At 44.7% G+C, this 24,268-nt stretch overlaps 2 protein-coding genes across 4 annotated transcripts in view; both read left to right on the plus strand.

Annotated features, from left to right (window-relative positions):
- Positions 1-24,268, plus strand: part of PAQR8 (progestin and adipoQ receptor family member 8) — a 48,790-nt gene that overhangs the window by 7,005 nt on the left and 17,517 nt on the right. The window contains exon 2 of one of the 3 annotated variants that reach the window (XM_061398417.1): positions 10,169-10,361. The exons of 1 other annotated variant lie outside the window; for it this stretch is intronic. The gene's annotated coding sequence lies outside the window, so the exon portion shown is untranslated. The remainder of the gene's footprint in view (positions 1-10,168; positions 10,362-24,268) is intronic. One more of the 3 variants, XM_061398418.1, reaches the window with a different exon arrangement.
- On the plus strand, positions 11,146-12,688 carry LOC133236411 (translation machinery-associated protein 7-like). The gene has a single exon (XM_061398419.1). It carries the CDS (start codon positions 12,276-12,278, stop codon positions 12,513-12,515), a length of 240 nt encoding a protein of 79 aa, XP_061254403.1. The 5' UTR covers positions 11,146-12,275; the 3' UTR covers positions 12,516-12,688.

Raw genomic sequence — 24,268 nt, forward strand, 5'->3', positions numbered from 1 at the left:
GCCCCCAATCCCTCCCAGTGTCGTAGTCGTTTCCAATGTATGGCTAAATCCCTTCTCAGTTCACCTAAAACTATCACAGCATTGTTAATAGGCTATATCCCAATACAAAACAAAAAGTTAAAAGAAAAATCCCAGAAAGTTCCAGAAAACAAAACTTGAACTTGTCATGCCCAGGCAACTACTTACACAGCATTTATTTTACACAAAACAGTTACATTGTATTTACAGCTATTCACATAACATTTACTTTGTATTAGGTAATATAAGTAATCTAGAGATGTTTTAAAGTATGTGGGTGGATGTGGGTAGGTTACATGCAAATACTGTGCCATTGTACATAAAGGACTTGAGCATGCACAGATTTTGGTATGCCAGGAGGATCCTGGAAGCAATCCCCATAGACACTGAGGGGCCACTGTATAACTGTAGGATGGGGCTATTTTTGTTGTTTATCCCTTCTATAGTGGCATTTGGCCTTTGCTCTGTCTGTGTTCTGAATGGTAGTTCACACCCAGGAAACAATACCACAGGGCGATTGAGATTAGAGCAGGTGTTCTTAATAAGGAGCAGGGGCAACGATTTTACATCCCTTTCACCCCCAGGCTGCCAGGATATTTGACAATGTCTAGAGATATTTTTCTGAGAAGGCAATGGCAACCCACTCCAGTACTCTTGCCTGGAAAATCCCATGGGCAGAGGAGCCTGGTAGGCTGCAGTCCATGGGGTCGTGAAGAGTCGGACACGACTGAGCGACTTCCTTTCACTTTTCGCTTTCATGCACTGGAGAAGGAAATGGCAACCCACTCCAGTATTCTTGCCTGGAGAATCCCAGGGACGGGGGAGCCTGGTGGGCTGCTGTCTGTGGGGTGGCACAGAGTTGGACACGACTGAAGCGACGCAGCAGCAGCAGCAGCAGCAGCAGAGATATTTTTGATTTTCATAGCTGGAAAGGAGAGAGATGTTACTGGCATCTAATGGGTAGAGGCCAGAAATGCTGCTAGATGTTGTATAATGCATGCAATAGCCCTTCACAGCAAAGAATTTTCCAGGTAGCTCAGCTTGTAAAGAATCCCCCTGCAATGCAGGAGACCCCAGTTCAATTCCTGGGTTGGGAAGATCCATTGGAGAAGGGATAGGCTACTCCCTCCAGTATTCTTGGGCTTCCCTGGTGGCTTAACTGGTAAAGAATCCGCCTGCAATGTGGGAGACCTGGATTCGATCCCTGGGTTGGGAAGATCCCCTGGAGAAGGGAACCCACTCCAGCATTCTGGTGTGGACAGTTCCATGGGCTATATAGTTCACGGGTTCACAAAGAGTTGGACATGACTGAGCGACTTTCATTTTCATTTCAAATGGCAGTAGTGCTGAGAGATCCTGAACTAGATTAAGGGATCTGGAGTGGGGACCAACCAGTGTTAGCATCCTAGAATGACCCTGGCTGAGCTCCTTAAAAATGCAGGTCTGAAATGCTGTTGTGCAATTAGATGGGATAGTGTATATAAAATACTTAGCTCACAGAGTTGCCCAGTAAATGGTAACTCTTAGTATAATGTCTGGTTAGTCAGTCCAGGGACTATGCATCAAAGACATAGCTTTGGCTTTGCACCCATGGTGCACAGATCCAGGTCAGGTTTCCTGATCCCATCCATGTGTCCTAGAGTAGGTAGGGCAGGGACACAGAACTACCTGTGTCTGTGGTTCCTTCTGCATTCTGGTTCTGCTGGCAGTGGGCTGCAGTTGCCTCCAACCAGGTGAGCAAGGCAGTGCTTTGGACCTGTTTTCTGGAGGGCAGAGATGAGCTGAGGTTGGAGGAGCTCTCTGTTTCCTCCTCCACACGTGGAAGGAGGAGAAGGCTAGGTGGTGAAGTCCTCCCCCCACCCCACACCTCCCAACTTGTCTTCTGGGCTCTACTGGGACCCCTATCTCTGCACAGGCACAACTTCTTCTACTGTGAGCAGCCCTGGTGTCTGGCAGTTTCTCTTTACTTTTTCTTAGCCTCTTCTCCTCGAGCAAAAGTTCTTGGCGGGTCCCTTCACTTTTAATGAAATACTCCAAGTCCGCTGCAGGTTTTGCTCTTCGTGGGCCTTCTTGGCCATCCGGGGAGGACAAAGGAGGCCGCCCATGAAGCTCAGGCCCCACTTTGACCTTCCTGCTTTGCTGTTTTTCCTTTGCACTTTGAGCCAGAGGAGTGAGTGGTCCATTCAAGCAACCAGAGGCGCCTCAGCGGGATGGGGGTGGGATGACATTCCGAGAGTGTTTAGCAGACCCAGAAGTAAACAAATGGAGTGGTTTTTCAGCTGTGAGCTAGAAACCATCAGTTCTGTGGTTCTCAGTCCTGGCTGTACAATAGAAGTACCTGGGGCTTTCTAAGAATTCAGATGCCCAGGCCCCACCAAGACAGTTGATTCGGACTCTCAGTGGGGAGGGCTAGGGCATCACATTTTTTAAGATGCTCCTGAGATTCAGAACCATGCCTTGTGAAATTAATGACCTGCATTTAAGAAAAAGGAAGAAAGAGAGAGGAAAACGAAAGAAAAGAGAGCCAAACTAAAAATGAGAGTAACATAAGTAGTGTTTTGTTAAATGTTTATTTTATGATGAATGTATCACTTGCTTGTGATGTAAAATATGTTCTTTCCAAAGGGCTGTAGTCAAAAAAGTTTGAAAACTTTATTTTAGAGCCTTAGAGGTATTTAATTAATGTTGGCAAATTGCCTCTTGAGATATTTCTGTATGTGTTTCTGCTAGACAGTTTTCTAACTGCTTTTATATACCTTGTCAAATACAACTTCTGCAGTCACTCTGTGAGCCATGGAACGCAGATATCATTATATTGATTCTTTCATACAGATGAAGGAAACCTGGGGCTGGAGAGAAGAGAAATTTGTCAAAGTCACAGTGAGAAAAGGGGCAACATGGACTCAAACCCAGGACTTCTGATTACTGCTACAGGGCTCTGTCCACCACATCTTTCTGTCTCTTCTGATGTAGTTGGAGCATGGCCTTGATGCAACTTCAAATAATGCATCAAAATAACTATTGACTGAACACCTACTGATACCAGGAAACATAGAGTTGACCCTTGAGCAACCTGTGGGTTAGGCCATCCTTGGGTCTGGCCTGGTAGTTCTAGCTGAGAAGGAACCTGAAGACTGACCCTGTGGAGTGAGATTGGATAGACTTCCCAGTAGTCTGGGAAGCAAAGGCTATTTTGTTCATTTGTTTATTTATCCACTCACTCATTTATCAGTATTAAAGCCTTACCAGGGCTGGGGTCCATGCTAAACACGGGTAAAGATGGAATGTTGAACTCAAATGCAGTCCCCGCCCTTGTGGAGGTTACAGTTTGGAGGTGAGTACTTAAGGGAGGATGCTGTGCTTCAGAAGCAGGTGGGGAAAGGATTCCTCAAGGCTTTCTCATACCTGAGCACAGAGCTGAAACAAAGCTCAGGCCATGTGTAAACAGAAGTACAGACAGTTGGTTGTACTCAGGAGCTTAGCATGGAAGAACAAGACCTCACGTTAGCCCACATGACATTCAGAACCCCAGTTCCCCAAAGGTGGGGAACCACATTCTGCTGGAAGTCACCTGGGTTGGATGATCAGGTTGAGTTAAGCCTGGGGCTCAGGGTGTGTCCTCGGAGTGTCTGGGAGGGTACAAGCTCCAAGCCATCTAGATAACTAATAAACTGTCCCTTTTCTCTTATGTGAGAAGGACTCCATACCTCAGCAGACCAGTGTTTGTTGAATGAGTGAATTAATGATGATTATGAAGAATGGTCATCTATAATAAAGGTAATGGAAGATGTCAAGGTTTCAAGACAAGCACACCCAGAGAAGAGTCAAGTTCTCCCCACTTTCCAGGCTGAGCTGGTTCCTGGGACTGTAAGAACCTAAAGGCAATCAGAGCTAGGGTTATTGATTTAAGAGTTTAAGGGTTGGTCTTGAGATATTAGCGTTAAGGGCAGTGACATTTATTTCCACTTATGGTGATGTAGTCCAGAATTAAGAAAAGCAAGCAAGAAAAAACTCAATTCTTTTTTAAAAGTATTTTTATTTATTTATTTGGCATTTGTGGGTCTTAGTTTCAGCATGCAGGGTCTTTAATCAGCATGTGGGATCTACTTCCCTGACCAGGGATTCAACCCAGGCCCCCTGGATCAGGAGTACAGAGTCTTAGCCACTGGACAACCAAGGAAGGCTCCTGACCCACCCCCATCCTAATTTTTAAGGAACGGATAATTTGTTGCTTTTCACCAGTAACCTGAAGCTATGTATTTGCCCTATTCTTAGCACCTGCTCTCTGGAGGCTAAGAGAATTTCCCAAGAGGTTCAAGATCAATCCGTAGCACAGAAACTGGGAGAGGGCTACTGTTCCCCAAACCACTTGAAGATGGAATAGAAATACTCTGCTAAATGTTGCCTGTAGGTCATACTTTTTGTGAGAAATAAAACTTTGTTGGTAAAATCTCATTTTCCTTTTAGACTCAAATTGCTTGTATAAATTATGGAAGAAAAAAAGAGGAGGATGTAAAAATCAATGTTGAGTGTAATGGCTCTTGAATTAGAAAATTTAAATTCTCCATGGTGTATTTCACCCTGTCCAAAGGATTCATTCCAGGAGTTCAATCTTAGCCTTGCTGTTCCTGCACTTAAGCAAGATGAGGGCATCAATATTGTTCTCTTGAGTTGCCAGGAACCCTGAGCACTTTATAAAGTGGCATTAGTTAGTTTCATGCATGGACTCATGCTGGGATTGGAATTGGCTGCAGTTGTAGAATGTCACCCAGACAGGTTCGGGTATAAAGTGCCAAGAATTTCATTGAAACTGGGCAGCATTTCAGCAGGTAGAAACGGATTCGTCAGATCTCATTGTGCTGAAGAGGTTCAGATTAATTCATGAAGTGCATGCACAATTTTGTCCCATGAAAGAAAAAGAAAATATTAGACTGTTTACAGTTATGTGGCTGTGATGTGTCTCATGGCCTGGAGGACCATTGTGTCTAGATACATTAACCTAATTCCACAGGATGTAATAATAATTATATGCTCGTGTGTGTGAAGGCATACTGAAACACAAAATACCTACTATTTTGACGAATACCTACTCTATTGAAGATTCCTATGTGCCAGGCATTGTGCAGTGCAATGTTTCTTTACGTTGTCTCTACTGCTTGAAACAAATTTAGGAGAGAGAGATCCCAGTTTACCAATGAGAAAAAGAAAGGAAGTGGCTCGCCCAAGGTCACTATAGTTAGAAAGTGTCAGAGCTGGTTATAGATTCATTATTTGTGAAAGGGCCTGTGGCAGATGAGTTTGTGTTTAATTTAGGGCTCCTTTACAAAGCTTCTATAGCCTGGAATGGGTCCAGGGTGGGATTTCCTGTCTGCTCAGTTCATCACCCTATATAACAGATTCCAGAAGGTGGGAGTTGCTAAATTTATATATGTGGTTCCTTGAACCTACTGGAAGCATTGGCTCTGGGGGCAGGGGGCAGGGTCTCGGGGTGGTGCATCGAGCTTTTTTTCATGATTTCCTATGCCTACAAAGCCACATATGTGTGTGTCAAATAGCTGCACAGACCATCAAAACTTGGCAATCCTTTGCTTTTAGCTCAGGTGATAGTAGCTTCATTTGGAGCCACCTGCCAGCTCTTCTAAACTCTAACCTGAGATTAGGTGTAACTGACTAAATGATACAGGGTCATGAATCATTGAATGGATGTGGTTGACTTACTTTCAAAGCATGGAAGACTAATAATGATCACTTTGACACAAGTACGATGGGACTTCCCTGGTGGTTGGACTTCCCTCATAGCTCAGTTGGTAAATCATCTGCCTGCAATGCAGGAGTTCAGCTCATTTCAGTCACTCAGTTGTGTCCAACTCTTTGCAACCCCATGAATCACAGCATGCCAGGCCTCCCTGTTCATCACCAACCCCCAGAGTTCACGCAAACTCATGTCCATCGAGTCGGTGATGCCATCCAACCATCTCATCCTCTGTCGTCCCCTTCTCCTCCTGCCCCCAATCCCTCCCAGCATCAGGGTCTTTTCCAATGAGTCAACTCTTTGCATGAGGTGGCCAAAGTATTGGAGTTTCAGCTTCAGCATCAGTCCTTCCAATGAACACCCAGGACTGATCTCCTTTAGGATGGACTGGTTGGATCTCCTTGCAGTCCAAGGGACTCTCAAGAGTCTTCTCCAACACCACAGTTGAAAAGCATCAATTCTTCAGTGCTCAGCCTTCTTCACAGTCCAACTCTCACATCCATACATGACCACGGGAAAAACCATAGCCTTGACTAGACCCGGGTTCAATTCCTGGGTCGGGAAGATCCCCCGGAAAGGAAATAGCAACCGACTTTAGTATTCTTGCCTGGAGAATCCCATGGACAGAGGAGCCTGGCAGGCACAGTCCATGGGATCGCAAGAGTCGGACACGACTTAATGACTAAAACACACACAACACATCCTCAGTGGTTAAGACTTGGCACCGCTACTGCAGGCAGTACGGAACTAAGATCCCACATGCTTCACAGTGCAGCCAAAAAAAAAAACACAAACAGGTTTGATAATGAAAATGCTGGGCAATAATGGGTAGCCTAGAGTGACAGTGAAGATCTCAGCTGCAACCCCCTGACCCGCCACCTTGCTTGTCCCAGAGCCCACCCATGTCTCTAGCGAGGCAGGCATCCCTGTCTTTTGGACCTGGGAACGACAGCCTCGAGGCTTCCTCTGATCTAGGGCAGATCGCATTAGTTGAGCACATGTTTGCTAGCAGTTTTTATCTGTACTATCATCCCTCTCTCTTAAACTTACTATTATGGAACATTTCCAGCAGAGGCGGATAGAATGGTAGAATATACCTCCATGTGCAACCATCCCGCAGCTTCAACAGTTACCAACTCATGGCCAACTTCTCTGCATACACCTTACCTCCAGACAATTTTGAAGCAAACCCCAGCCATCATATCATGATCTGTGAGCATTTCAGAATGGATTTCTAAAAGATGAGGGCTCTTTTATCGTAATTCTTTAAATGTCAACAACCCTGTTAGTCAGGTACCTCCATATCCTTATTTTATAGGTGAACAGTGAGGCACAAGGAGGTTAAATTATATTCCCAAGGTCATGCATGGAGAAGGCAATGGCACCCCACTCTAGTACTCTTGCCTGGAAAATCCCATGGACGGAGGAGCCTGGCAGGCTGCAGTCCATGGGGTCGCTAAGAGTAGGACACGACTGAGCGACTTCACTTTCACTTTTCACTTTCATGCATTGGAGAAGGAAATGGCAACCCACTCCAGTGTTCTTGCCTGGAGAATCCCAGGGATGGGGGAGCCTGGTGGGCTGCCGTCTATGGGGTCGCACAGAGTCAGACACAACTGAAGCGACTTAGCAGCAGCAGCAGCAGGTGAACACAGCAGAAGGCAATGGCACCCCACTCCAGTACTCTTGCCTGGGGAATCCCATGGATGGAGCAGCCTGGTGGGCTACAGTCCATGGGGTCGCTAAGGGTCGGACATGACTGAAGTGACTTAGCAGCAAGGTCATCCAAGGCAGAGTCAGGATTCAAATCCAAGTTGCCTAACTCCAGGGCCTGTCCTATTAAACACCATATCCTGTTAGGGTAGCCATTAGACCCCTCTGCTGTAGCTAATCCTCCACTACAGGATTGGATTCTGGAAGTGGAAAAATAGACCCCTAGGGACAACACTATTGATTTCTATGAATTCAATCACCCAGTCATTGTTACAGGTAGGGTCTGTTTAGGTACACAGGGACAGAACGGCTGTGAAAGTCTTATAATTGTCATCTCCAGGTATGAAAGGATCGACCTGAAATATTCATGGATTCTCTTTGGGCAGCAAGACTGATAAAGCAGTCAAAAACCTTGATTGTGCTAGTGTTTGAAAGGGTGGAAAAGCCCATAATGAAAAGGACTTCACAGAAAATATGATTGTCATGGTGCTCTGGCTGCCAAGGGGAAGTAAAAGGTTTCTTTTAAAATGAATTTTCCTTTGGTTTTTCTCTCTTGGCAGAAGGAATCAGCCTTCCCACTGAGTCTTTTCAGTTTGTTTCTAGCATAGCTAATTGTGTTTATTTGTCTCCAGAATCACATGCCTGCCTCCTCTCCCTTGCCTTTTCTTAAGGTCTCTTGCCTGCTGTGTACTACGGCTGCTGCCAAAAACGTTCCTCTCACCTGGGAGCAGTTGGCTGACAACACAGAGTAGATGTTGGGAGGCCAGCTGCTCTCCAGAGGCCTGAGCTGGCCTCTGGCGCCCAAACCCACCGCAGGGGAGAGGCAGAGAGATTATATAAGCTTGCGGGGAAAGGAACCATGTCATTTGCCTTGTGTGTGCCCATTTGGTCCATCAGTGTTAAGAACAGAGCAGAAAACATGTGAATACTATTGACTGACTGATCTAAGAGCTTTGCTAGCTCAAGTTCAAGAAACTGATTCTCCATTATTCCCCCTATCAAAATGAGCATCACATTGATTTTTCTGTTTAATACTTTTCTTTGGCTTTGGGAATCACTTTTTTTTTTTTTTTACATCTTTTTAAAAATTTTTATTAATTTTTGGTTGCACTGGGTCTTCATTGCTTTGCAGGCTTTTCTCTAGCTGTGGCGAGCAGGGGCTACTCATTGCAGTGCGCGGGCTTCTCATCGTAGTGGCTTCTCTTGTTGCAGAGCACAGGCTCTAGGCGCACTGGCCTGAACAGTTGCACCACACGGGCTCAGCAGTCGTGATATGAGCAGGCCTTAGTTGCTCCACGGCATGTGGAATCTTCCCATACCAGGGATCGAACCCGTGTCCCTACACTGACAGGCGGATTCTTATCCCCTGTACCACCAGGGAAGTTCAGGAATCGCTCCCTTTTAAGTGATTCTCAAATCTGTTTCTTTTCTTTCCCTGATCCCTGTGAAGTCTAATAGCAGAAGCCAGGAACCACAGAAGAACCACCCAGTCCTTCTCAGTCCTCTCACCCATGAGGCTCTTAGTGGTGGTCCTTGTCAGGGTGTAGGTGAAGATGTGTCTAGAAATTCTGCCTTTGACTGTCTCTAGGAACACCAGTGAGGACCTTTGCCAGTGTCTTTTTCAGGGAACATCTATTTTCCTTAAAACTGTTGTTGTAAAAACATAAATATTGTTTTTTTTTCTTTTTTTATGACTGCTGTGACTTCTACTTTTTGAAAAACTAAATTAAGGAAAACAGTAGACTAGGAATTGCTAGCTCTTTGTCATACAATCAGCTCAGGGATGGCAAATACATGGCTTTGTGCCCTGGCCCCCTCCTGAGCCCGGGGTTGGTGGCAGACTTGTACATGGATCACAGCAGCTTCCCTGGAGCTCACTGGTGAGGTCGGGGGGAGGGGTGCCTCTCAGTGCAGGACCCCAGGAAGCCAGTTACCAAGGGTTGACACCTATTTGCCCTTTCCTAAGTAAGTGATCTTTAAAGCCCTTCCCAGACTAAAATGGGTCACATTAGGTCTTTAACAGATAGGACCAGCTCTCCTCTTTCCCCAAAAATCAGATCAAAGGGAGGGAATGTGTTACCACTCAAGAACACTAAACCCTTTCTGGAAAGCAGATGACAGGGAAATGTTTTAACCCTGATGGTTCACAGAGGAATTGGAGGTGCTGACTCTCCCTTTCCGACCCGTAGTGGGCTTGTGCATTGGGTTTGTAGTTTGGTTGGTGAGTCAGTGAGACTAATTAAAGTCATCCTTTTTATGGAGAACCAGAATGTTTAATGCCCACCGGGGAATACAAAGGAAATGGGAGCCCACAGCCTGTCATTTAGGAGTTGCTAATCCAATAGAGCAGTTGTATTAATATTAAGCTGAATTGAGATTTCTTGTAGTTTAATGAGATGCAAGAAGGAGAAACTTAGTGCCTATTTATAATTAACTCACTCTCAGCTGACTAACATCCTTTTGAAGACATTTGGAGGGTGTTAAGATAATGCCTATGAAGCAATGGGACTTCTTTGACAGAAGAGGTGATAAGTATTTATGATCATATTATAGATAATGGACTGGCCTACCGCTGCAGACCTGGCTACCTCCAGGAAGATTAACAGAAGAGGCCAAGCTGCTCTCTCGGTGGTTAGGATCAGGCTGGTGTGCACAAGTGTGATTTTCTCTTGTTTTAATCCACAGCACATTCTTTTACAAGAAAAAGTCAAGAAAAGTCTTTTTTTGCAAGAAAGAGCTCATTCTGAAGTACCAGCAAGGACCAGCAGAGGTACTTCTCCATTTCAGAAGTCTCGGCTGGCTACTGAGAGCAAAAGAAGGGAAAGGGGGTGAAACTTATAGATCAAAGAAAGCATTACACTGGCCGAGTATTTTAAAGGTATTTCTTTAAAAAAATCAGGCTGGATTTAGAATCCTTCTCCTCTTAACTGTGTACTTTTATCTGGCAATGCTTATCTAAAAATCACACTTAAGCTGAAATCTCTTCTAGCTTACTATTTTGGGCTTCCTAGGTGGCGCAATGGTAAAGAACCTGCCTGCCAATGCAGGAGGCACAAGAGACACAGGTTCAGTCTCTGGGTTAGGAAGATCTACTGGAGAAGGAAATGGCAACCCACTACAGTATTCTTGCCTGGAAAATTCCACAAACAGAGGAGCCTGGCATGCTATAGCCCATGGGGTCACAAAGAGTCAGACACAAGTGAGCACACATACACTATTATTTTTTGCTTTCTCCATCTTTTGTTGGTTGGTGGTTTAGTCACTAAGTCGTGTCCGACTCTTTGAGATACCATGAACTGTAGCCCACCAGTCTCCTCTGTCCTGGGGATTTCTCAGGCAAGAATACTGGAGTGGGTTGCCAGCTCCTTCTCCAGAAGATCTTCCCAACCCAGGAATCAAACCCATGTGTCTTCTGCATTGCGGGTGTTCTCCTGCATTACAAGTGGATTCTTTACTAGTCACCAGGGAAGCCTTTTCCGTCTTTTAGGATGTCATATAAAAGTAAGCCAGAAAACAAACATTATTTGGGGTTGTTATTCAGGAATGTCCAAACTAGCTGAATTCTCTGGAGTGGGAGAAGTGGCCTGTAAGGCTGAAATGGCAAGCTGGGGAATAATTGCAACTTCTCAGTAGATAACTAGGATCCTTTGTGTAAGGGAGCATGGGGCAGTGGAACTGCAAGTACTGTGCTGACCTTGAGTTTTCTCACAACAATAAGTGCTTGTCTCTGGCCAAGACCATATGATCTGTGGAACTTGCTCGAATAGCTTCTGGCTGGTATTGTGGCTTTTGTTTTCTACTGGCACCCTGGGACTTGAGAACGCACTCCTTGGAGTTTAAAATCATCTCATTTGAATGCTGACCGGATGGTGGGCTTATATAATTGGTTATTAGATACTGGGTAAACTTAAAACTTGAAAGTGACACTTTCTAGACCCATATTTATCTTGTTTTAGGCTTGTAATGACATTCTTTTTTTTTTTTTCAACTTTAATTCAGAAATATCAAGTCACTGGCCTTTAGCATTCTCAGTTTACAGATGGCGCTACTAGTGCCAGAAGGATTGTGGTTTATTTTTAAGTATGTGATTCATTTAATTTGAGGAGAGGATTTGGGCCTTCTGCTTTCCAGCTTACTTTGCCTCCGACATCAATACAGCCTCCAATAGGGAAAAGTTGTCTGTTTCTTAATGGTGTTTGGAGTGGAAGTGCCTTGTTGGTATTAATGACAGTGTACCTGCTTCCATGTAGCTTTGATTAATCAAGTCTTCAGTTAAACTAATACTTACTGACATATTCCACTTTGAAGGAAAAACATCAAAACACAAGTAAATTAGGTCCTGTTAGAACTTTTATTTAAGAACAACCTCCCAGTAAAGCCCTAGGTTCACTGCAGACATGGTCCAATCTTCTTGAGCATCGGTACTTCTGTTACCCAAGCCGCATCAGGACCACTGGCATCCAGAAGATGAAGGACCTGGACAGTTCTGATAATCAAAATTATTGCTTCCACATTTAGGGACTAATGAATTTTAGAAGGAGAAGGCAATGGCAACCCACTCCAGTGTTCTTGCCTGGAGAACGGGGGAGCCTGGTAGGTTGCTGTCTATGGGGTCGCACAGAGTCGGACACTACTAAAGCGACTTAGCAGCAGCAGCAGCAGCATTTTAGAAGGCTCAGATGGTAAAGCGTCTGCCTACGATGCGGGAAACCCGGGTTCGAACCCTAGGTCAGGAAGATCCCCTGGAGAAGGAAATGGCAATCCACTCCAGCACTCTTGCCTGGAAAATCCCATGGACGGTCCGGTGGCAGGGTCTGGGGAAGGGGCGGCAGGCGCCGTGTCGGGCCGCGAACGTGGCAAGAAGAAGCCCCTGAAGCAGCCCAAGAAGCAAGCCGAGGAGATGGACGAGGAAGATAAGGCGTTCAAGCAGAAGCAGGAGGAGGAGCAGAAGAAACTTGAGGAGCTAAAAGCAAAGGCCGCGGGGAAAGGCCCCCTGGCCACCGGTGGAATTAAGAAATCCGGCAAAAAGTAAGCTGTTCCTTGTGCCTGAGGCAATGATGACCCTTAGTTCCATTCCTGATTAAACACCTGGATTCCCTGCTGTAATATCTGTTGCCACCTATAGCTAGAATGAAGTGTTGTCTTGGAACCTATTGTACATTTAAGAATAAACTTTTGTAAGAAAAAAAAAAGAAAGAAAGAAAATCCCATGGACGGAGGATCCTGGTAGGCTGCGGTCCATGGGTCGCAAAGAGTCGGACACGACTTCACTTTTTCACTTTGAATAAATGAAGTTGAGACAGAAATCATTTCCTGAATAGTGCAGACATTCCGGACATGGCCTCTCCAGTGAGCCTACGTGGTTCTGGGTTCTGGCTCCACTACTTCCTGACTGGGTGGACTCTTAACCTCTTTTGTCATCTGTACAACAGGTAGAAAGAACAGATCCCATTTCATAGAGTGGTAAGTAGTGGTTGTGAGTTAATAATATGCAAAGAACTTAGAATGGTGCCCAGCATAGAATAAATGCTCCGTATATGAGTCATTGTTGTTCAGTCACGAAGTCTTGTCCAACTCGTTGAGACTTTATGGACTGCAGCACACCGGGCTTCCCTGTCCTTCACTATCTCGCAGAGTTTGCTCACACTTACATCCATTGAATCAGTGATGCTATCCAACCATCTCATCCTCTGTCACCCCATTCTCCTCCTACCCTCAATAATAATTATTGGCAACTAGATAAAGAGGAGTGAGATAAGGAAAAAAATATATATCTGGTTTCTGACTTGAGCACCTGGTGAAGCTATTTACTGAACAGGAACAAGGAACATGGGACAGAAATAGGTTTAGGGAAGAGACCAAACCTGTTGTTGGTTGTGTTCATTTGGTTGGTTGTGTTCATTTTGAGGTATATTTGTTATAGCTGAGCAGAGATACCATATGGACATTGAATATGTCTCATTCCAGTTAATGACTAAGTTTTCTGTGTACTAGGGTTCCCTCCTTATTTCTTACAGATTTCTTGTGAGCTGTCAAAAACAAAATAAATTCCAGGTGCTTCAGAAATAGCAGACACGGACAACAGACTTGTGGGCATAGCAGGGGAAGAAGGAGATGGCGCGACGAGTTGAGAGAGCAGCGCTGAAACATACATTACTGTGTATAAAATAGCTAGCTAGTGAGTGGGAAGTTGCTGTGTGACACAGGGAGCTCGACCTGGTGCTCTGTGACAACCTAGAGGGATGGGATGGGAGTGGGTAGGAGGGAGGGGACCTATGTATACTGATGGCTCATTCACATTGTTGTACAGCAGAAACCAACAACACTGTAGAGCAATTATCCTCTAATTAAAAATAAATTTAAAAAAATAACAGCACATAAAAGTTTTAAATTTAAAAAAATTTTTAAAAAGCATAGCACTCAGCAAATGCTTTCGAAAGACCCTAAGGGGGATTCCCTGGAGCCAGGCTATATAGGAGTTCTTGCTGAAAACATAACATGTGATTGAACATCAAAGGTTACTGTTAGTCACAGAAAATAGATATCTCGAGTTAATGATTTTAGTGCTTTTCTATCTTTGGGAAGAGACAAGACCCTTTGCACTCATTGAAATTATTCCTTAGATGTGCATCTTAAACTTTGTAGGGCTAGAAACCTGTTCTCTCCACCCTGAATTGCCCTCAGGATGCACCGTTGGGGGCAGCTGCAGTGGCTGTTCGCTTGATGGTGGGCAGCATTCATTGTTTACTGGAATGGCAGGCAACATTTTTTCATTTGCACCTCCATAAGAAGATGAGATTTGAGCGAGGCCTGGAAGGCATTGTCTGTCTCTCAGCTGTGATACAATGGATATTTAAATCATCCAGGGCCCACAGGTGGTGTGTGGCAAGACCCAGGCGATGATCACCTGGTGTGTGTCTGTAAAAATCACGGGGAGGCGGGGTGCGCAGCTGACGCAGAAACTGTGGACATGCGCATTTCAACTCAATTGGAAAAACAGGCACTCAGGTAGCAGTTTGCACAGATTATAATCAGATGTCATCTGAGACTTGAGGTTATATTACAGTAAAGAGAATTGGTTGTTCTTGCCCTTTCTACAAACACCATAACCTACAAACAACAGTCAGGAGTTTGATTTTTTATAGTTACACCTAAGTTTGCATGTTGTTGTTTAGCCTGTCTCTGAGCTTTAAACTCCATAAGACTTGGATTTTCAGAGCTTCAGCTGACATTTCTGTCAATCCAAATAGAAGCAGGCCAGCTTGAGAGTACTTGTTCTGTTTTTCTCTGTTTGGTAGGTCATATGGCATGGAATAGTGAGCTCTTTCTAAAAGTCCTGTGAGCTGGACATGTTATATTACTAATTTATGAGGCTGGTATACACAGGTATCAACTTGCCATCATGTAAGTCACTACTTTGAACTTCTGAAAAAATGGAAAGAGGCTTGCAGCATTGGATTCTTGAACTGATTTTTTCACATCTCCTGTTTTAACCTTTCCCATGCCTAACTGAGAAGTACAATGAGCACGAATCTCTACTTTGGAATCAGGAAGAAGTCTGTTACCATGCCCTCATCTCCATTGCACTGAACTTGGAGGGATGAGGGGATGATGAACGTCTGCAGGTGGACCGGCACCTTCACCCCCACAATCCTGGCCCTGGCCGAGGATTCTGAAGCCACGCCAGCAGCCATTGAAAACACACTTGCTGTTTGTGACTCTCTCCCCAGCCTAAAGTTGCAGGATCATTGCTAAGGTCACAGGGGCCTGGTAAAGGAAAGAGGAGCAGACATCTTGTATGACCTGCTGCCTACACAATGGCAATGAGCATCTGTTGGCTGAAAAGGCACAGCACCGAGCTCAGAAACTGACCCCTGCTAAACCCCACCCTGTATTTTGGTAACAATCTTATCTGCCTTCAGTTTGCTTTAAGTTCTGAACAAAATACTTTTTTTTTTTTTGCCACACTATGTGGCTTACAGGATCTCAGTTCTCCAACCAGGTATTGAACTTGGGCCATGGCAATGAAAGCCTGGAATCCTAACTACTGCCACCAGGGAACTCCCTGAACAAAATTCTTACAAAATTTTTGGCATAAATGTAATATCTTGGGTGCTTTGAAGAGGAGGAAGATTTCTCCCCTTGATCTTTATGCAGAAGCAGCTGTCTACAGAGGGCTTCCCTGATGGTTCAGTGGTAAAGAATCTGCCTGCAGTGCAGGTTTGATCCTTGGGTCAGGAAGATCCCCTGGAGAAGGAATGGCAACCCACTCCAGTATTCTTGCCTGGAGAATTCCATAGATGGAGGAGCCTGGTGGGCTACATTCCATGGGGTCACAAAGAGTCAGACCTGACTGAATGAGTGCACTCGAGTGCGCACGCACAGCTGCCTACAGGCATCTGCCCCCAGGTGGTTATCAAGCTGAGAGTGCCCGGCTTCTCCCAACGCAGCATGTAGATGGTAAAGACAGGCTTCTCTTTGCCCTTGTGGGGAAAGGCACAGGAATACAGCAGACTGTTGTCATTAGATATGTGTCATCCCACGCTGAGAGCAGTTGTTGTTGTTTAGCCACTAAGTCATGTCCAACTCTTTTGCTACCCCATGGACTATGACCCGCCAGGCTCCTCTGTCCTTTGGATTTCCCAGGCAAGAATACTGGAGTGAGTTGCCATTTCCTTCTCTAGGGGATCCTCCTGACCCAGATTGAACCTGCATATCCTGTATCGGCTGGTGGATTCTTTACCACTTAGCCACCTGGGAAGCGCTGAGAGCAGTACTTAGTACCAAAAGAAGGAAAACAAGCTCGGTGGACTCCGTGTTCATTCACTGAGGGTTCACTCCAGACAGATATATGTGCCAGGCTCTAAGTGAAGGAAATGGACTTAAGGTCATGTGAGACAGTGCTTGTTCATAAGGCCTGCTAGGGATATAGGAGAAGTACCCAAACCACCCCAGGACAAGTATGTGATGGCATCACTTTGTGACACAAACTGCAGGTGGCAGAAGGGGTTTTGCTTTGACCCAGTGGATTGGAAGGGCACGGAAGGAATCAGCCTCTGAGAAGTGACTTTAGGGATGAGTGAGGTTTTCAGAGGTAGAGATAGGGAGGAGGCCCTTCCAGGTAAAGGGAACAGTTTGGCCCAAGACCTGAAGTTGTTCGGTTGCTCAGTCACGTCCAACGCTTTGCGACCCCATGGACTGCAGCATGCCAAACTTCCCTGTCCTTCACTATCTCCCACAGTTTGTTCAAACTCATGTCCATTGAGTCAGTGATGCCATCCAACCATGTCATCCTCTGTCACCCCCTTCTCCTCCTGCATTCTATCTCTCCCAGCATCAGGGTCTTTTCCAATGAGTCAGTTCCTTGCATCAGGTGGCCAGAGTATTGGAGCTTCAGCATCAGTCCTTCCAGTAAATATGCAGGGTTGATTACCTTTAGGATTGACTGAAAAGAAATCCCCTTCCAGGCACACACTGCAGCCTTGTCAAGAAGACCACACTGCAGCCTTGTTTGTCACAGCAAATAAAGGAAATAACCTGTCTGTCTGTCCATAGGAGGAGGGACAAATACATTGGAAAATATTCAGCAGAGAAAATGAATCAGAGAATCACATAGCAATTAACATGGGAAAAACACAAAACATTAAATTAAGAAAGAAGGCTGCAGAACATTAGGTGCAAAGTTTATATAAAGATTAAAAAACCCCTATATATATATCATTTATGGATTTTTAATTTTGTGTTTTTAAAATTAATCATTACAGGTAGTTATATACTTTTATAATCTCAATATTTTCATATGAAAACATTAGTGGGAATGAAAAACACCAAATTTAGTGTGTAGTGCCTGCTGCTGGGGAGGGAGGAAAGGAGGAAAGGAATGAGTGATTACAGGACGCTAGATCTCAGTTACCTGTTTGGTAGACACAGATGATCTATTTGTTGTTGTTCAGTCACTCAGTTGTATCCAACTCTTTGCGACCCCATGGACTGCAGCACACCAGGCTTCCCTGTCACGTGTGTATACACAGTCATCTATATATATGTATATATGCACACACAAAAAACACATACGTAGTGACGTATTTATATACATGCATTTATACATTTAATTGAAGTATAATTGACGTACAGTGTTGTGTTAGTTTCTTCTGTACAGCAAAGTAATTTAGATACATATATATATATACACACTCATATTCTTTTTAATATTTGTTTCCATTATGGTTTATTACAGGATATTGAATGTAGTTCCCCATGCTATACAGTAAGACTTTGTTTTTGTTTCATATATACTGGTTTGTATCTGCTAATCCAAAACTCCTAATTTATCCTTCACCTACCCCTTTTCCCCTTTGGTAACCGTAAATTTGTTTCTATGTCTGGGCGTCTGTTTCATAAATAAGCTCATTTTAGATTCCACCTATAAGTAATATTGTAGGGTATTTGTCTTTCTCTTTCTGACTTACTTAGTGTCACCTCTCTAGGTCGACCCCCTGTTGATGCAAATGGCATTATTTCATTCTTTTTATGGCTGAGTAGTATTCCGTTATATATGTGTACCACATCTTCTTTATCCATTTGTCTCTTGATGGACACTTAGGTTACTTCCACGTCCCAGCTATTATAAATAGTTTTTGCTGCTATGAACATTGGAGTGAAAGTGTCCTTTCAAATTAGAGTTTTCTCTGGATCGTGCATATATATTTTTGAATCTTAATATGACACAAGATTTGACAAGCAGTTGTTTGTCGTATCATCCTCTATACTTTTCTCTTGTACACCAAGCATTTTGTAATTTCAAAATGAAAGAGAAAATCACAGGGCACGTTTGGGAATAGCTAATGGTACAGAGATCAGTGGTTTTCAAACATTAGCCTGACCCTTCGTATAGCCTGACCCTTCGTAAGAGATTCGGAGAAGGCAATAGCACCCTACTCCAGTACTTTTGCCTGGAAAATCCCATGGACGGAGGAGCCTGGTAGGCTGCAGTCCATGGGGTCGCTAGAGTCGGACACGGCTGAGTGACTTCCCTTTCACTTTTCACTTTCATGCATTAGAGAAGGAAATGGCAACCCACTCCAGTGTTCTTGCTTGGAGAATCCCAGGGACGGGGAGCCTGGTGGGCTGCCGTCTGTGGGGTCGCACAGAGTCGGACACGACTGAAGCGACTTAGCAGCAGTAGCAGTCGTAAGAGATTATATTAGGAACCAGGAGTTTCATGGCAGTATTTATCCTTAATGTGTGGGGTGCACTCTGACAGGTTCTGTTCTCTTCACTCTGATCTGTTTCATTCTGCATGAAATCAGCAGTGGATAATGTTGAGGGTGAGGATCAAGGCAGGGAAGATTTTGACTGGCTGCATTATGGGTGTGAGCTTTATTTGGCAGAGAATAAAGCTAGTGGCTTTGTGAGCACAGAACTTTAGCCAAATCAAATAAGATGAAACTGTGGCCAGAGGTTGGAGGACATAAGAAGATCAGTTAAGAGGTTATCATAGGAATCTAACTGGGACAGTGTACCAGCCTGCAGGGGAGTGAGAGAAGGAATAGACTGCAGTTAAAAAAAAAAAAAAAAAAAGAGAATTTGATGACTGGAATGTTAGCAGAGGAGGAAAAGAAGAAATTTCTCTTTGATTTCAAGGCTTGGTGACCAGGAGATTGGTCACACCAGTCACAGAACTAGACACAGCAGAGGTCTGGTTTTAAACACACGAAGTTTAAGGTGCTGATGGGACCTCAAGATGGATACAGTGATGTCTTGTGGAGTGAAAAGGCACAAATTCAACATGGTCTTGTAATGTTTGATGACCTTCTCTAGCAGTACCCAGAACCTGCTGAGGGAAAAAGAGAAACTAGAAGTCAGCAGGGTGCGGCTGGATGGAGGGCATGGAATGCTCCAGAGGGGAAGCCAAGTGGCTAATATGAAGAAAGCATTTAAACAACTATAACGAAGTACTGAAGATGAAGCTATGGCGTCTTCTGGACAGACTGATTGATTAGAGTGTCTCAAAGAACTTAAATTAGCCATTAATTTCCCTGGAGCAAAACTAAGATCAAAAAAATGTCGCTCTTGTCTTACGGGAGCCAAGAACAGTTTGTGTCTAGTTGTCCAGGAGAGTGCAGTCCTGTGCCTACGAGTACACTTCCAAGAAGAGGATTTGTAAATGGAAGCAGAGAAAGTCCTGGTTAATTAGAAGAACGTGAAAAAGAGAGATCATTGCTTCCTGCTGACCTTGACAAAGAAGAAAAGGAAGAAGACCGATAGTATGCTCAACTTCAGAATCTCACTAAAAGGATAGAATAGTCTTCCTCTTACTGAGAGTTTTTCAGTTAAAAATGGGATGTTGGGATGGCAGTGGGGCCAAGTGAGGTGGGGGGACCAAGAGAAGAAGGGTTGGAGGTCCTGAGGAGCCCAGAGCCTGTGAGCTGGTGGGAGGAAGTAGTCTAGCCGGAAATGAGGTGGGTTGTGATCAGGGGGGACGGGCATCACACCTGAGACCCTGGAGTTCAATAACCCTGAGTGAGAAACCGCCACCACCTTGTAGAAACTGCCAGCAAGGCGGGCAGGTGGTTGTAAAATGATGGCGATGAAGACCAGGGTGGGGCCCTGTTCACAGCTGCTGATCTGAACCGATGACCTTTTCCAATGAAACTCATCTGCGGAATGACTAAGAGTTTTTAACCAGATCAGCTACTCATCATGAGTTTCTACTTCAACTGTGGAAAAGCCCATAGAGGAGAGGGGTTCCCTTAGGAGAGCCTCCTGGGATGCCTGGGAGGGGACTCTGGACCACACAGGCAAATGTCCCAGCCAGACGCAGGATTTTTTCCGAGGCTGCCATCAGCTCACAGGCAGGCAGGCTCCCACGACTTATCCAACTCTTCCTATTCCACTTGTGTTTGATGGGTGGAACACAGAAAGCAGTGCCCATACCTTAGGGCAGATTCAGTTCAGAGCTTTGAATAAGTCACTTCAATTCTCTATACCTCAGTTATTCTCATGATGAAGTAATACAAACTAAAAACATGTTTTAAATGTTGTGAGTGACTCCCTTGTGCAACTCATTGAATTTCACAGTTTAATGTAAAGAAGACAAAAGTACAACCAGTTACAACATAAGGCTAAGGGGATATACCAGGGTGCAATTAATTCCGCTTGAGGCTGTTGCTGAACTTCCCAGAGAACGTTCTATCTGAGCCTGGACTTGAGAGAGAAGCAGGGTTTGCCAGGCATAGATAGAGGCTTGGCAATGTGAAGTGTGTGGCTTGTTCAGGGAACCGGGACAGTCTGTTCTGCTTTTCTATGCAATGAGAATAAAAAACTAGGTCTCCTAACTCCTGCTCCAGTGTTCTTTGACTTTATTTTTCTTCTGCCTGGCCTCTCTTCCCTGCATCTTTGCTTAGGCATTCTTGGGCACAAAAGTACCAATGATAGGAGGAAATGGACCAAAAGTCATCTGGTGATTGGAAACCCGGTGAACAATTTAAATATTGTTATGGATACCTCCCAAGTGGATGAACTACACCCAGATAAACAACATCTAAGTCAAATGTTCCTGTTGAAAAAATCCCTTATGTGTTCCTTATCCAAAATCTCACCGGTTTTACCTTTAGAAGCAAAGAGGGCCAAAGGAGAGTCTTCTTTCACTTTGTTTTTGAACAAACATCCATTGACGCATTCTGGGCCTCCTTTCGTCTGATAATTGCTGAGAAGAGGAATAAAGGATGGGTAAGTCCATCAGAATGCCTGATGAACTATGGACTGAGGTTCGTGACATTGTAAGGAGACAGGGATCAAGAGCATCCCCATGGAAAAGAAATGCAAAAAAGCAAAATGGCTGTCTGGGGAGGCCTTACAAATAGCTGAGAAAAGAAGAGAAGCGAGAAGCAAAGGAGAAAAGGAAAGATATAAACATCTGAATGCAGAGTACCAAAGAATAGCAAGAAGAGATAAGAAAGCCCTCCTCAGTGATCAATGCAAAGAAATAGAGGAAAACAACAGAATGGGAAAGACTAGAGATCTCTTCAAGAAAATTAGAGATACCAAGGGGACATTTCATGCAAAGATGGGCTCGATAAAGGACAGAAATGGTATGGACCTAACAGAAGCAGAAGAGATTAAGAAGAGGTGGCAAGAATACACAGAAGAACTGTACAAAAAAGATCTTCACGACCCAGATAATCACGATGGTGTGATCACTGACCCAGAGCCAGACATCCTGGAATGTGAAGTCAAGTGGGCCTTAGAAAGCATCACTATGAACAAAGCTAGTGGAGGTGATGGAATTCCAGTTGAGCTATTTCAAATCCTGAAAGATGATGCTGTGAAAATGCTGCACTCAATATGCCAGCAAATTTGGAAAACTCAGCAGTGGCCACAGGACTGGAAAAGGTCCGTTTTCATTCCAATCCCAAAGGAAGGCAATGCCAAAGAATGCTCAAACTACCACACAATTGCACTCATCTCACACGCTAGTAAAGTAATGCTCAAAATTCTGCAAGCCAGGCTTCAGCAATATGTGAACCGTGAACTTCCTGATGTTCAAGCTGGTTTTAGAAAAGGCAGAGGAACCAGAGATCAAATTGCCAATATCCGCTGGATCATGGAGAAAGCAAGAGAGTTCCAGAAAAACATCTATTTCTGCTTTATTGACTATGCCAAAGCCTTTGACTGTGTGCATCACAATAAACTGTGGACAATTCTGAAAGAGATGGAAATACCAGACAACCTGACCTGCCTCTTGAGTAATTTGTATGCAGGTCAGGAAGCAACAGTTAGAACTGGACGTGGAACAACAGACTGGTTCCAAATAGGAAAAGGAGTATGTCAAGGCTGTATACTGTCACCCTGCTTATTTAACTTATATGCAGAGTACATCATGAGAAACGCTGGGCCGGAAGAAGCACAAGCTGGAATCAAGATTGCCGGGAGAAATATCAATAACCTCAAATATGCAGACGACACCACCCTTATGGCAGAAAGTGAGGACAGTGAAAAAGTTGGCTTAAAACTCAACATTTAGAAAACGAAGATCATGGCATCTGGTCCCATCACTTCATGGGAAATAGATGGGGAAACAGTGGAAACAATGTCAGACTTTATTTTTGGGGGCTCCAAAATCACTGCAGATGGTGACTGCAGCCATGAAATTAAAAGACGCTTACTCCTTGGAAGAAAAGTTATGACCAACCTAGATAGCATATTCAAAAGCAAAGACATTACTTTGCCAGCAAAGGTCCGTCTAGTCAAGGCTATGGTTTTTCCAGTGGTCATGTATGGATGTGAGAGTTGGACTGTGAAGAAAGCTGAGTGCCGAAGAATTGATGCTTTTCAACTGTAGTGTTGGAGAAGACTCTTAAGAGTCCCTTGGACTGCAAGGAGACCCAACCAGTCCATTCTGAAGGAGATCAGCCCTGGGATTTCTTTGGAAGGAATGATGCTGAAGCTGCAACTCCAGTACTTTGGCCACCTGATGTGAAGAGCTGACTCACTGGAAAAGACTCTGATGCTGGGAGGGATTGGGGGTAGGAGGAGAAGGGGACGACAGAGGATGAGATGGCTGGATGGCATCACTGACTCGATGAACATGAATCTGAGTGAACTCTAGGAGATGGTGATGGACAGGGAGGCCTGTCATGCTGCGATGCATGGGGTCACAAAGAGTCGGACACGACTGAGCGACTGAACTGAACTGAACTAACCTGAAGTCCATGTTTCTGTCTCAAGGAACTTGCGACCCAGTAATTGGCTGTCTGCACGCACAGCAGGCAAGTAGCATGCAAGTCCAGACGTCCTGCTAACCAAACCATCTAGGACAGATGAGTAGGCAAGTGTTCTGGGAGGAAAGAAATCAAGATGGCCTGGAGAAAACTCCATGGCTAGGATAGAATTTTACTAAGCCCTTGAGGATGTCTGGGCTTCCCAGCTGGGGCTCAGTGGTAAAGAATCCGCTTGCCCATACAGGAGATACAGGAGACAGGGGTTTGATCCCTGGGTTGGGAAGATCCCTTGGAGGAGGAAATGGCAACCCACTCCAGTATTCTTGCTGGGATAATCCCATGGATAATGGAGCCTGGCAGGCCATAGTCCACAGGGTCACAAAGAGTCGCACATGACTGAGCAACCGATCAGGAATGCATGCTTGAGGATGTCTGTAGAGAAAACTGTGAATGAAATGACATGCTAGAAAATTGAAAAACCCCAGTCTTCGAACCACCAATAGAGTGTATGGCATTAGTTGCAAAAGAGTTAACTGAATTGCTAGGAAACACCTAACTCATTGCGCCAACCCAGCCTTCCTTTGTTATCAGATTCTTCTGTGGAAAGTACGTTTCCAGGATTGATTTCCTGCCAGTGGCAATCTGTGGTTCTCTTTGGGGTTTACCTGGGCTGGCCCACGTCCCAGCAGGTTTGCGGAACCTGGGTAATAAAGCTTCCTGCAGGCGAAAGATTGCGTAGCTGAAGCCAGACTGTGCCGAATGAAGCCAGTGGTTCCACTCTTGTGGAAAGTCCTAAGAGGCTCCCTGTCCCTAGGCTTTAATTACAGGTGGTTCAGACAGTAGAGCTCACCTTTACCCAAACAAGCAGTCTCTGAAGGAAAAGGATCGTCACACCCAGCCAAGCTGGCCATTGACCTTAGACTGCCCAATGCATTCTAAACTGTTCCCAGCTCCTCCGCATTCTACCACTAGCATGAAACACAGATGCTACTTATTACATGTGGAAGGTACATTCTGGATCTGTAATGAGGCGTTTTGAAAATAGTACCTGCTCAAGTGAGGA

This window comes from Bos javanicus, chromosome 23 (genome assembly GCF_032452875.1).
Source record: "Bos javanicus breed banteng chromosome 23, ARS-OSU_banteng_1.0, whole genome shotgun sequence".
Lineage (NCBI taxonomy): Eukaryota > Metazoa > Chordata > Mammalia > Artiodactyla > Bovidae > Bos > Bos javanicus.